Source organism: Gastrolobium bilobum, unplaced genomic scaffold (genome assembly GCF_033153095.1).
Source record: "Gastrolobium bilobum isolate Gb01-03AN ecotype WA unplaced genomic scaffold, APGP_CSIRO_Gbil_v1 utg23027, whole genome shotgun sequence".
Classification (NCBI taxonomy): Eukaryota; Viridiplantae; Streptophyta; class Magnoliopsida; order Fabales; family Fabaceae; genus Gastrolobium; species Gastrolobium bilobum.
In genome coordinates this window covers 15,500-29,892 of record NW_026898625.1, presented here as the reverse complement: position 1 = coordinate 29,892, position 14,393 = coordinate 15,500, and the positions used below count along the sequence as shown (strand labels likewise).

Here is a 14,393-nt window from a genome sequence, read left to right as displayed (position 1 = left end):
GTTAAGTTTCCGCGGGGGCAAAATGATAATTTGGTAAAAACTGCCCTTAGGGCTAATTCTGCATGATACTCTCCACCTAAACCCATGAAATTAAGGAATCAAATTAGAAGAGGGTAAATTGGTCATTTCTTATTCAAAGTGTTGACCAAAGTCAAAATCACTTAAGTGACCAAACCAAAACACTTTCACTCACTTCCTTCTTCTTCTTCTTCACGGAATTCCCTCCCTTGGCCGAGGCACCCATGGTTGAAGAGCTCCAAAAATTCGTTTCATGATTAAGCAACCAAAACATTAAGTGTTGGTCACCAAAGTTGTTCATCTTCCTCCAACAAACATAACCCACCTCTTTATTACAATTGGGAAGCATTGAGTAGAGAGAAATCCTCCCCCAAAAGTGACGCCATTTTTGAAGAATCGTGGAGGAGGAGAGCTTTGCTTCCATTCTTGCATGAGGAGCCTTCTGTTGGTGCTTCTAAGTCATTTCTTAGTAAGAAACTCAACCTTCCATTAGCTTTTATGATGATTCAGATCTAGGGTTCTTGAGTGAATAATATCCAACATGAATTATGACTTGAATTTGGCTTGGGTCCTTTGAGAAGAAATGATTAGGAAATATGTTTAATGAAGAATAAACAATGAAATCACCATTATTGTCATTTTCGAAATCATTGGTCATGAACAAAGTGTGTATTTAAAGAGGATTTTCATGGTTGGTAATGTTGTGGTGAAAATGAACCTAGATGCCTTCACAAAATATGTTAGGTAGATGTTCTTGGCAAAGGAAAAAGATAGAAACCATCACTTTAATCAACTTGGAATTTTGACTCATGAGCAAAGTGTATATTTATGGCATTTTGAGTCTTGGGAATGAATGTTGATGGTGATATATATGCTTGTTTGATGTATAGTGGTGAACCAAGTGAGGTTGTGATGGAAGTGCATCCATTGGAACCACCAAGTTACCAAAACTTGGAGTCTTGAATTATTAAGAATTGAGTAAGTAACCAAACCTAAAACTTTGATAAAAAATTGGAAGTTTTGGTATATGAATATATTGTTATGTATATGTTTAATTAATTGATGTATACCTTGAATAGGTTGCATTGGTGAAATTACCTAACGAGGATAAGTCATTTGGGGCTTGAAGTCTTGAATTGTCAAGTGTTAGGGTGAATATTCAAAAAGCATATTTTTGGAAATATTCAAGCCTTGACTTAATAAATTGTATCATTGTATATATTGATAAATGGAATTGTATCCCTTAAATAGGTGATATTGGTTGAAAGATTGTGTATTAGATTGAAGAAATCTTCGACAAGGAAAGTGCTATATAGTACATAGCTTCAAGAGTTAAACCTTTGTTTCTTGGGATTTTATCCCTCTTGGTTGTTCCACCATGGTTCAATGAGACAATGGTTATATGTTTGGACGATGGTTGGTATATTAGTGTTATGGTATAACTACATTCATATAAAGTCATTGTGACATTGGTGAGTGCACCATTAGACAAGCACTATGGGTGGAATATGTGTGATGTGATTGTTTAGTTATTTGGCCAATTGGAACATAGACTTGCCTTGGGGATATCATCTATTGAGGGATAGCCCTTGGAAGTTTGCTACTCTTGGGAGGCATCCAACCAGAGTTAGCTTTGTGCCTTTGGAACACAAGTCCACAATAGACTAGTTGCACAGATCCACAATCATTTATATATCCCTCTAGTTATATGTTACTTTTATGCCATATGTACTAAAATTTCATGCAGGAAGTGAATTCTTGGAAGGAGAATTACTCCAAGAACCCAGTGTTTACTGAGATTTATATCTCACCCCTTTTAGGATATGTTTCAGGTACTCCAGCAATAGCAGGGTAGCCCTCATAGGGCAAGAGACCTGTATAAAGCTAAAGGCTCTTATACTTGAGGAGATTTGATGATGATGCATCCATTTTGATGTCTATGTATATTTGTTTGGATGACATGATGTTAACTTTCTTTTGTACATCCCTCTAGTTATATGTTGCCTTTATGTCATGTGTACTAACCTTTCTTGCTGAAAGTGAATTCTTGCAAGGAAAATTGCTTCAAGAACCCAGGGTTCACTGAGATTTGTATCTCACCCTTTTTGGGGACATGTTTTAGGTACTCTAGTAGTAGCAGGATAGCCTTCACAAGGAAAGAGACCCGTATAAAGCTAAAGGCTCTTATGCTTGAGGAGATTTGATGATGATGCATCCATTTTGATGTCTATGTATATTTGTTTGGATGGCATGATGTTAACTTTCCTTTTGAAGAAACTTGTAAATGTATTGGTTTATAGTTCATGATATATATATATATATATATATATATATATAAGATTGGATAACACATTATGTAAGCATTAGTGTAAGGTAATGTTTATCTTATTCTTGTTCTAGCAGTGTGATTATTGCACATGTTGATGTAATTTTATGTTCATGTGTTGGATTCGTAAATCCTATGATAATTGCAAGAATGTTGATGAAAATTATATAGTTGATGTAGGTTATTGGCGTAGAGCAGGGGTGTTCATCAACCGATTCAAATCGCGGTGATCAAATCGAAAAACCAATAACCGAATTAATTGAAAATAAAAAAAAACCCGTAAAATTAATTCGATTGGATTGATTTTTAGTTTGGTTGGTGAAAACTAATACAATTCAAATTGATCCAATTATCCCCAACCCTACCCTACACCTACTTGGGCCTTTCCCCAATCATAGTCCAAAAATCATATAACAAAATTCTAAACCCAAAACCTATTAACCCATCATGTTGGACAAAGTGGGTTGTGTTTGATTTATGTTATGCTTTTTTTGGGGTAAAATACTGTTAGTATATGGATGTCCTAGAGACAATCTTTTGATTAGATTAGGACATATGTGAACCTTTTTATATTGTCGCAAATAAATAATAAGCACTCTTTATCCTGTTTCATATTTTGTCTCAATATTATTGTTAATATATTATATGAGTAACTGGATAAACCCCTTGGAATAAAATAGGTATCTCTTGAGTATCTGTGATGAGATCACGATCATGAGGATTTAAGGATACCAGATGTTTATTCCTAATTTTATGTTCCTAGTCTAGAGACACTAAGAATGAGGATCAGTAATCTCGGGTAAGACTAGCACGACTTATCTACTTGTATTCGGATACAAGGTAAAGACCTCATGAGCTACAAATATGGAGATGTCTTAGCTAAAGTCGTGGGTGGACCTATAAGGGTATAGCTCGCACTGAACAGACCCACAAAGAGACTCTATGAAGAAATCTTACAAAAGTATCATTAGAGCAGTCTCTTAATATTTGGGTATGTCTTTCCTTAGACCATAAGTTGTCACCTAGGCTGTGTTCTAGAAGGCATGTTTTGATTGTATACCTCGTCTGCCTGAAACATGGAAACTCATAGGTATACTTTTGGGCATGTCTTGAAAGAGCACAGGCCTAGGGTGATAAGTTGAAGGAATTCGACAAATCTCTGTAAGAGATTAGGTTATCTGTAAACCGGAGAAATCAGGATTGGGATTTTGATATAACTCGTTGTATTACTTATTCTTAGCTTGGTTTGGGATTTGACCCCAACCAGGATACCCAAAAAAAAAAAATGTAATAAAGAAATTTCAAATATTTTTTGCAAACTAAATTTTATACTTTCAATATTTTTAAAAGTATAAAAGAATGTTCATACCTATAAAAGCCATTAGATTTTAAACACATAGTTATAATTTTAGAAAACATATAATTGAAGATGTAGTTAAATTATAAAAAAATATAAACATATAAATTCTATTATAATTTTTAAGTTAATTAAACTATAAAAATTTACGAATTTTATTGTTTACTTATAGAGTCTTAAAGACAAAATATCTAGAATTTATTAATTTTTTTTTAAAAAAATAAAATATTTAAAAAAATAATCTTAAGATGAGGATGTAAATGGAGATAATCTTAGTGTCGGCTGTAAAACACTAGAACATTGCTAAATGACTAAAACACTGCTCATCCTCATCAACGCTTTCAAATACCGTGGAGGGTATAATCGTCATAGAAGCAGAAGACCGACAACAGCCTCTCTATATAACTAGATTGAGAGAAAACTAGGGTTGTTGAAGTCCCACACCTTTCAGATTGAGGCTGCTCTAAGCAACTAACTTACGCCAACATATACAAAATTTTCCGAAATATCTCTATGCGTTCCGAAAACCCTTTTCTTTCTTAATTCTCCTCCTATGTTGTTTTTGTTGCTATGATCCATGCCGTGACCCGCCACCGCAACTGTTTTTAAGGCGATGTTTGGCAGAGGTGTTTGAAACGAGAGATGAAAAGCTTTTTCTGATTACATGAAAAATATTATTCTTCTCTCGTTCCAAACATCATCTGACAAACATGGTTTTAATCGTTATTTTTGAATATCATCATTGCTTTATTATGAGTTTTCACTTCGGTTACATAGTTGCTGCTGAAATATTGATTATTTTTACACGAAATATTGATTATTTTTACACGAAATATTGTTTTCTTTACCATGTCGACTTCAGTTTATTAGTTTGAGCCAAGTTGGGACCTAATGTTAAAAACATATTTGTGTTTTAATATTTAGATCAACAAAAATTATCATCAAATAGCTTTTCATGAGAAGTAGAATCTGTTTGATTGTTTTTTTTACTTTTTGTTTTTTAAATTGTTTTGCAGAATAATCGATAAAATAATTTTTTAAATAAAAATGAGATAGGATATTGTTACAATTAATATTATTTATAGTTAGATAAACTAATTATGTTGATACAATGATTTTGATTTAATATTTTAAATTTATTTTTTATATTTAATATTTAATATTTATTTTTACTGTTGTATGGTTATAATTTTTTATTCAATTAATATAATAAATTTGTAATAATATTGATTGGTAACAATAATATCTTATATCAATAAAAATAACTTAGACATCTTTTTTTTTTAAATTGATTTTAAGAATAAAAAGTAATTATAATTTTTAGATTTATTTTTAGAGAATTTTTTTTTTAAATAAAAAACTATAGTATTTAAAACGTTCTTATATCCTGTTATTTATTAGTAGAGGTGGCAAGGTGAGCGTCTCGCTCCATTTCGGCGAGTTGGCCCGTTGAACTTATTTTACACTGTCTTGCCTCCCCCTACTTATGTCTGTCATCAACCCGACAAAAAAGGAGCTCGTTTCGTCCACCACACTTTTGAGATGGATTATAAAGCTCAATTTGACCGGTGGGGCAGGTTGTCGAGCCGAGCCAAACTGCTATACTTCTCAGTTATTACTTGAGGAGTTCTCACTGTACAAGTTAATAAAGTTCTTTCTGTTGTAAATCTCCAGCATCCACAGAATCCATGGAAGGATCTATGGTAGATAACCTTATCTTGCATTTGCAAAAGGTTAAATATAAGAATAAAAAAATGCGACTTTTGGATAAATGCCATTAAAACAAGAGAAACTAATAACATAGTAAATTTAAACTAAGTTAAATATATTATTAACGGATGGGTACTCAGTAGTGGTGACCATAGCTGCATTCAGATGATCTTTATCCTACCAACAAAGAAGCATAGTACAAGGAAAACAATCTCTATAAAAAGAGAAAAATTTGAAAATCAAATAGCAAATAACTAATACAAGAAACTAGAATCAAATCAAAGGCAGTTGAGTTGGTTTGTGAAGCATAGTCCAAAGAAAGTAGGTGGTTCAGGCATTTTATCGTATACACGATGGGCAATTCAGGAAATTTTCTACCATAACATAATGCTATCCATAATCCAATCATTGTTGAAAGCAAAAATTTCTTCAAGAAAGGTGTCAAATTTGTACATTGGGGTTCCTTTTCTGGATGGTAGCGGCTGAGGAGAAGGGTGTGCAAGAAGCTTAGCGAGCTTTAGACCTTCTACTTCAGGATTTAGATAACAACAACGTACAATGCGTGATTTGGTTGGTTGACAAAGGTGGAATTTTCTTTGGCTTTGTCAAATTACAACTATGGTTACTTCGATTCATTCAGATGGCTATATGATGAACTCTTGCTTGCACAGCCAATTTGGCCATCTCAGCAAGCTCCCTCACTATAATGAAGAAATTAATGATCTTCTTGTTGATGAAAATCAGAATTTCCAAATTCATGAGAGCTCCGAGGTTTGCTCTCTGTGACTTGAATTCTTTTTTTCTTTTCTTTTTTTAAAGTTAAGGTAGGTGTATACAATACATGTATATATGTGCTGATTTTTATTATTATTTTTATAGTTAACAGGCATTTTGGTGAGACAAATATGAATGTAATGAGTAGCAGGTCGCATACAATATTTAGAATGGTATCCCTTAATCCATTAAACTTATTTATGCTTTCTTGTAATAAGTCCAAACTTCCACAGTGACCATACAAAATTGTAACACAACATATGTAAAAATCTATATTAATTGTAGGCAGAATATACAGATGAAAAACATAGTATAGTTACAAATAAGAAGGAAACATATACATCGGATTCGGCTATTCTCATGTATTTTGAAAAGGTAAGACTTTGGCCTAAAACTTTTGTGTATATATAATGACCCTATAGGATAAATCTTAATTAGAGATTTAATTTAAGGATTTAAATGCCATAATTAGATTTAGTGAGTGATTTCGAGTATTTTGACTGTAATCATGACTATGTTATGAACAGTGCGTTCTGCCGGAGAATTTACAGTTTTGTGAATTAACCGGTAGAGCTTAAAAAGAGCAAAATAATTTTAGAGACATAATTTGATAATTCTGACGACAAATATGAGTTCAGAAAGAGAAATTGTATAGTCTGGCACTTTCCGTGAAAATCTCGTGAATAGTGTTTTTACCGGGTATTTTGTACTGTTGTGTAAGCAACCGGTAGAGTCCAGAAATAAATCATTGATGAAATAAGAATAGGAAAGTCCAATATATGCCAAGCAAGTCAATATAGGCCCAAGAAAATGATAAGTTTATAAGTGTTAAGTTTCAGAATTAAATAAAGTACAGTTAGTGGTTCACAGTGCATTTCGTTAAAAACGGTGCAAAAACCATACTGTGAATTATGAATATTGTTCCGTAGGAAATAAAAATTAATTTAAATAACTTTAGAAAAATAAAAATATATCAGAAGCTTTAAGTTAAGTTTCGGGTAAATTTAAGTGAAATACGCGATAGAAAAACATCCGACAAAAGGGCCACATGTGCCTAAATAGCTTGGCCACTTAAATGAATCACTATTCATTGCAAAAATTTCTTCTTCTCTCTCTTGAAGGGCCGAGCTTCAGCCATGGAAAAAGGGGGGGGGGGGTTAGGGTTTTGCTTGTTTTGTTGATTTCTTCTTGAATTCTCAACCAAATCTTATGACCCACCACTTGAAATTGATTAGGAACCACTCAAGGAATCCATTGCACCTATCCATTTGAGCTATAGTTGAGTGTGTGAAGAGTTATTCCTCCTCTTATTTTCGGATTACTATTCATAGGAGGAGAAAAAGTGAGTTTTTGATGGAGCTTTGCTTGGAGGTTATTCTCTAGGCTTTGTACAAGTGATTAGAGGTAAGAAACCTCTATTTCTATGGTATTATTTTGTGATCTATGTTTTGAAAATTTGGAGCATGTTTTGAGTGGGAAATATTTGATGTTAGAAGGTGAAAATTATGATGGATTGTTGTTGGTTAGGAATGATAGTGTTTAGTAAGCATTAATTTGTGATAAAAAAATTGAAAAGCCCTAGTGCACTTTTCCCCTAGGTTTCGGCCTTCATGGCTTATATAGGGTTCATCATGCAAATTTTTATTGTATGTTTGAAAAGGTAAAATATGTTGGAATGAAGTGTAAATGGATTAATTGGTGGAAATGCCAAAGTTAGAAAAAATCCTACAAATACTTGCTCTATGTTGCGAACTATAGGATGTTTAGGGGTATATATATATTGGTTACATTTTATTCTAATAAAATGTGTTGCATTTTAATATACCAATGGATGAGCTAAGAAGTGAAATGCTTTGACAAATGGTTGAAAAATACCTTGAGTCCCTAAGGGTATGCCCGCGACTTTTAAAGAAAAATAGCATGATTTATGTGAAAAATTCTTAAGTAAATGCTTGATTAAATTAAAGAACGCCAACGGGTGTATAGAGGTCTAGACTTGTGTATTGGCATAGAATTGGCAAAAATATAAAGAAAGGAAAATAAGCGATAAAATGTATGCTTATGAAATAATCATGGTATTGCATCATTTTATTGATGCATTGTAAATTATTCTCTAGGTGTGCCTAGGGATTGAGAAGGATCGGAAATCTCTTGAAGCGATAAAAGTAACTTGTTCCACAAGTAAGCGTATTGGTAAAGCTTCAAGAGGTAAGCTCTATGTTTAAGGAGTCTTTTCCTGCTTGAGTGCTCCACCATGGTTAGTGAACTATGGTTGGACTGTATGACTGTGATTTAGATGCTTTGTATAGATGCATTCATATAGAGTTATTTGATAACATGATATGTTTTGCTCTGATATGACTTCTGTAATATGATTTCTGTAACAATCTCTGGCCATTGATTGTATAGTACCCGGATGTCCGCTTTGGGGTCCTCCCTCGGGACTGATGGTGTACGCCTCTGATATGTCTGGTTCCGCTTTGGGGTCCTCCCTCGGGAACACGTGCGTTGATTTCCGCTTGGGGTCCTCCCTTGGGAATGACGGCGCACATCTCTGATATGATATGGATATATGATCTGTTCTGTTATGATATCTGTTATATGTTGTATTTGTATACTCTGTATCTGACTTTCATGCAGGAGTGAGCCAGGGGTATGGAGAATTCTCTATAAACCTGGAGCTTATTGAGATTTGTAATCTCACCCCTCTTGGGGACATATTTTCAGGTGCCCAGATTCCCGGTGAGTCCTCACTAGGCAGGGACACGACATGTGGCTGAGGCAGTTGACAAATCGGATTTTGAGTGGCTGTAGGCTACTACCTTTTGGAGTGTTTGTTGTCTTTTAGTATTTCCGCATTTGATGGATCACGATATTGATCCTTTATTTTGTATATGGCCTGTATATGTTTTGTACATGTCTGTCACTTGGATGCATGTACATTTGGGTATTCAGGCACGTCATATGATGATGTATTATTCAGTTTATGATTTCGTATTGGATTGCATGTTGATTAGGATAGTGGCACGGAGCCATATTTTGCATGCGCCCATGGATGGGTATCTGATTGTATCTGCATGACTGGTACTTCTGGATTACTATGCTGTATAAACTGTTTATCAGGAAATGCTTCTGAGTGGGATTGGAAAATCCCCAGTTGTCCGATTTATAGAGGAAACTCTGCCCGATTTTCGTTTACCCCGAGTAAGATTTAAAAAGAAAAAGAAAAAGTTAGCTCGTATTTTCAGAAGTTAAGTCTTCCGCTGTTTTCTGTTTTATCATATGTATGTTAATTGAACCGGCTCGAGACGGGGATGTTACAGTATAAGTCGAAATCAAATTCTGATGTTTGAGTAGCTTAAATTAGACACGAAGTTAGGACAACGGTGCTGTCATAAAATCTAGGCAGGTTTCAGTATTTTACTCATATCGTGAGCTTCCCATCATGAAATTTTATATTCTTTGGTGTTTCAGAAAGCTAAGAGAAAGATCTATAACTTTGATGAAGACACCTAAAACTAATTTGGATTTAGGATCATGCAAATATCTGATCTGGATGGCTTTCAAACAAATAACCTATGTTATTGTGGATCACTCACATTCTAATGTGTATAATTTGGCTATATCTTCACTTATCTCACTTGCTAATGTGGCTTTCTATAAACAAATAACATTTCACTTTTTCTGTAACTTCGATATATAAAACACAATTATGTAGGTAAATATATCATTATGTTATAATTATAGCAATACCAATAAAATATTATAAATAGCAATAGTACTAAGAATAATAAAGATTTCCTCCCTCTTTCGACCCCTTGTCTCTGTTGCAACAACAAATATTGTGACAGCTATCCCTGACATTCTTTTTGATAACTACAAATAAAAAAATAAAAGAAAATAACAATTACCTGATATAAAACAACATATTAAACATCTGTTGTTGGCTTTCCATGTAATTGTATGATTAAGTGCCACTCTTACTTCTTCTAACCATAGGAAAAAGAAAAAATCTGTTTAATTACCATCAATACCGTGGTCATTCAATTTTACTTTCTTTTTATGTCCTTTACTTTTAATGTTCGACTGACATCTCATACATGAGTCCAGGTCCAGCTTATTTATTTGCATATTTTCCTTTTTCCTTTAACTGTTTTGAGTCGATATCATCTAGCTTCATTTACTGTCTCACTGCATGGTTATAAATTGCGGTTTCAGTTGCTTTGTGATTACCAAAATTGTGAAAAATTGCAGACAATGCGGCTGTGAAGACCTCCAAACCACAATATTGCTGGCTGCAATTGATTGTTGACAATTTAAAACCATGTCCTTGTGTATTAACAAGCTTTAGTCTCTTCTCTTATACGTTTACTTTTCTGATACTGAAGGACTTGGTCTTGAAGGGATCATTAAGTGGCAACAGAAACAATCAGTTGGATTGGCTGATCAGAACACTGGAAGCAAACAGTAGCAATTGGTATGGTCAGTCTCGGCATTAAACTTTTTTTTCAGAATGACTCATTCAAAATCTGACATCAATATGTTAAAAATAATAATAATGTCCCAAAAACCTGTACTATTGCAAATTCATATGTGATAATAAAATCATTCCAATTGTTGATAAACTCTTTTATCTCTTTTGTAACTTTAGGCGCATTGTTATTGGATACCAACAGCTGGTCATTTGTGGAGAGAATAAGGATCAAATGAAGAAAAAGTATGATTTTGAGTATTTGCACAGTATATTTCTGAAATTTGCAGTAGTAAGCACAAAGCAATTATAACGTTTTTTTATAGGGAAAATTTCCACATACTAAATTTTTGACATGATGACTGAACTGTCTCTTGTCTGACATTCACCCTTTACTCCTCAGAATGTGTACCTGAGTGGGCAGGTTTGTACTAACCATGCCATTGTGGGCAGGATTGTACTAACAATGCCATTGAGGGTAGTGTTGCTTACATTGGAAACCCTTGATTGAGAAAAAACCCTATTCAGTTTTTCTAAATGGGAATTCTGTCTTTAGCAGGTTAGTATTCATTCACCTTCAGTCCCTGTGATTTGTGCTTTACTCAACATCTGTTACCTACCTTATGAATTCCTCCTTTTTGTTTTTGTCTGTCTAGAGAATTGGCTAATGGATTCCTTCTTCACCGAGTCAGCTCGGTGCAAATTGTGGGTAGCTAACTCTATGCAGTATTCATTCATCAATTCTATGAGGAAACTTAAGGATTTGGATATTCATTGTCTCATTGGTCTCAAGTATTCTGAATTGTTTTGGACTCAGCTCCTTACTCCTACTTGTTACATTAAAGTGGATGTTGCACAAAATTTATGAGTCATTATGCATGACATAATTGGTTAAATACCATGTATTCAGTAATTTTCTCAAATGTCTAAATGACTCTACAAATATTTATCAAAGCTCAACTAATGCATCTGCCCATGGCAGGTAACCTACTATATAAATTTAGTTGGTGAAGTTGCTTACAAAACTGTGCTCCAACAGAAGGGTAGAGAGGCCATGTAAATCTTTCCAGTTCAAGATCCACAATATTACTTGGTGTTGTTGGACTAATTTGTGGAGAATTACACGAGAAAACTATGCTCCAACATGCACTTATTCTTTTTAGCCTTCGTGCTGTTGTACCACTTCATGTTTTTTAGACCAATTTCAGTATAAGTTCTCCCCAGCTTGCTTGTCAAACAAAGAACAATGTTATCCACTTTAAAGCCATTTTTTAAACAACTTTCCAATATTTTGGAAAGTTTTCCCAACTCGAAGATGTTTAAGATTCAATTGCTGTATTCATACTTTATGCTCTCTAGTTTTGGAGTCAGAACAATATAGTGATTTTACAGTTAAGTATCAAATAAGTACTAGGTGTTTTTATTTAGTTTAAAATTAGAATTGAATGTACAACTCATATTTATAATACCCCTAACCCGTTTAATTAAAAAAAGGCATGTGATTAAATATTTAATTGTAATATCCCGAGCGCTGACGAGGACGGGGAGTGATCGCCGGTGCAAAGAGGCACGGACAAGGAGCGGCTCTTGACAGGTTTCCAGCAGGGGGTTACATGCATGAATGAATCGAATCGACACCCGAAAAAGAGGGATTCCAAAGGCTGTGCAGGTATAAGACTGCACAGTTTGAGATAGCTTATAAGAATTAAATGGTACTACCTATACTAACAAGATGCATCTACTTTTCGGTAGCCCGGAACGGAAGAACTCCATTGTTAAGTGTGCTTGACTTGGAGCAATTTAGGGATGGGTGACCTCCTGGGAAAACTTTTCCCAGGAAGTGTGCGAGTGAGAAAAAAGCACACTGAAAATTCTCGTGTTAGTATGTGGGGATAGTCGTTGATTCTTGAAGCGGCCGAGCGTTACAAGTGCTATCAGAGCAGGCCTCTCTTCCAGTTCGGTGTGGTTCGAGGACGAACCAGGCGGAAGCTGGTGGGCATGTAACATCTCGAGCGCCAACGAGGGCGGGGAGTGATCGCCGGTGCAAAGAGGCACGGACAAGGAGCGGCTCTTGACAGGCTTCTAGCAGGGGTTACATGCATGAATGAATCGAATCGACACCCGAAAGAGAGGGATTCCAAAGACTGTGCAGGTATAAGACTGCATAGTCTGGGATAGCTTATAAGAATTAATTGGTACTATCCATACTAACAAGATGCATCTACTTTTCGGTAGCCCGGAACGGAAGAACTCCATAGTTAAGCGTGCTTGACTTGGAGCAATTTTAGGATGAGTGACCTCCTGGGAAGTTTTCCCAGGGAAGTGTGCGAGTGAGGAAAAAACACACTGAAAAGTCTCGTGTTAGTATGTGGGGATAGTCGTTGATTCTTGAAGCGGCCGATCGTTACATTAATCATGTATAAATGAGTTAAATTAAGTAAAAGACCTAATTAAATAAATTAGGGTTCCTTTTGAGGTTAAAAGTACGTGAGATTTTCGGAGTAAAAATGTGTGTAGGAAAAATTATCCAAAATGCAAAAGTAAAGTTAGAAATATGACTAAAATAATATTCTAGTTCATTGGATAAAGTTTGGTATTAAATGGAGGTGTGTAGATAGATAAGCAGTTATCCAATTAAAGTAATTTAACTTTACAAACCGTGAAAATCCTTTAAATTCTTCTTCCTCCTATATAATGACCCTCACATTTATTATGGATTTAATATTGAAGTATAATTATAAAGAAAAAAAATAAAGTCACATTTGATGAAAAATACGTTAAAATGACAGTTAAGGGGTAAAAATGCAGGTAAACAAAGTTACCCAAAAAGAGAAAGTAAAGTTAGAAATCTGACTGAAAAAATATTCTAGTTCATTGGGTAAAGTTTGGTATTGGATGGAAGTGTGTAGATAGATAAGTTGTTACCCAGTTAAAGTAACTTAAACTTACACACCGTAAACTCCTTTATTTCTTTCCTCCTATGCGCTGCCTTTCTTCTTCTCCTTCTCTGTTTGTCGAAGCTCTTCCATGGGTGGGGTTGGGTTTCAAAATTTCTTCCTTTGATTTCTCTCTACACAAGCATCCAAATGAAAAAGTCCATTACATGAAATCAATAGGAAATCATCCAATGAATCCGTTCCACCCCTTATTTTAGGCTAAAATTGCTAGTAGAAAGAGCTATCCTCTTCCCCCAATTCGGATTACTATTCATCAAAGAGAAAAATGGTGGTTTTTCATGGAGCTTTGCTTGGAGGTTGTTCTCTAGGCTTGGTATAAGGGATTAAAGGTGAGAAATCTCTATTTCCATGGTTTAAATTTTGTGATTTATGTTTTGAAATTTTGAAGTATGTTTTGGTGGGAATTTTGAGTTTGAAATTGGAAATTTGTAATGAATTAGTGTTGTGTAGTAAGTTGTAATGTAGAATAACCATGAACATGTGTTTAAAAAAATTAAGAAAAATTCCCCTTGGAGCACCTAGAATTCAGCCATAATAGGGACTTAGGCTTGATGTGCAAAAAATTTAATTGCATAAATTGTGAAAGTTTGAATATAGGTGTATGTTGAGATTAAGTGTGAAAGTGAGATTTTTTTGTGAAAAATCCCTTGGAAACCTACCCTATGCATTTCGGCCTTTAGGGTATTATTGGGAAAATTTAGTTAAAATTATCTTAGTGATGCATTGATAAACCTTTGGTTTACCACGTTTTTAGGCTAAATTATAATAGGGACTTAGGCT

General features: G+C 34.5%; 1 protein-coding gene across 1 annotated transcript; it reads left to right on the top strand.

Moving 5' to 3' along the window:
* The first annotated feature begins 1,412 nt into the window (after nt 1-1,412).
* Nucleotides 1,413-11,716, top strand: LOC133317760 (uncharacterized). Its single transcript, XM_061519640.1, has 7 exons — nt 1,413-1,454; nt 1,766-1,850; nt 10,440-10,662; nt 10,837-10,864; nt 11,169-11,215; nt 11,313-11,361; nt 11,639-11,716. Exons 1-7 carry the CDS (start codon nt 1,413-1,415, stop codon nt 11,714-11,716), a joined length of 552 nt encoding a protein of 183 aa, XP_061375624.1.
* The last annotated feature ends 2,677 nt before the right edge of the window (nt 11,717-14,393 follow it).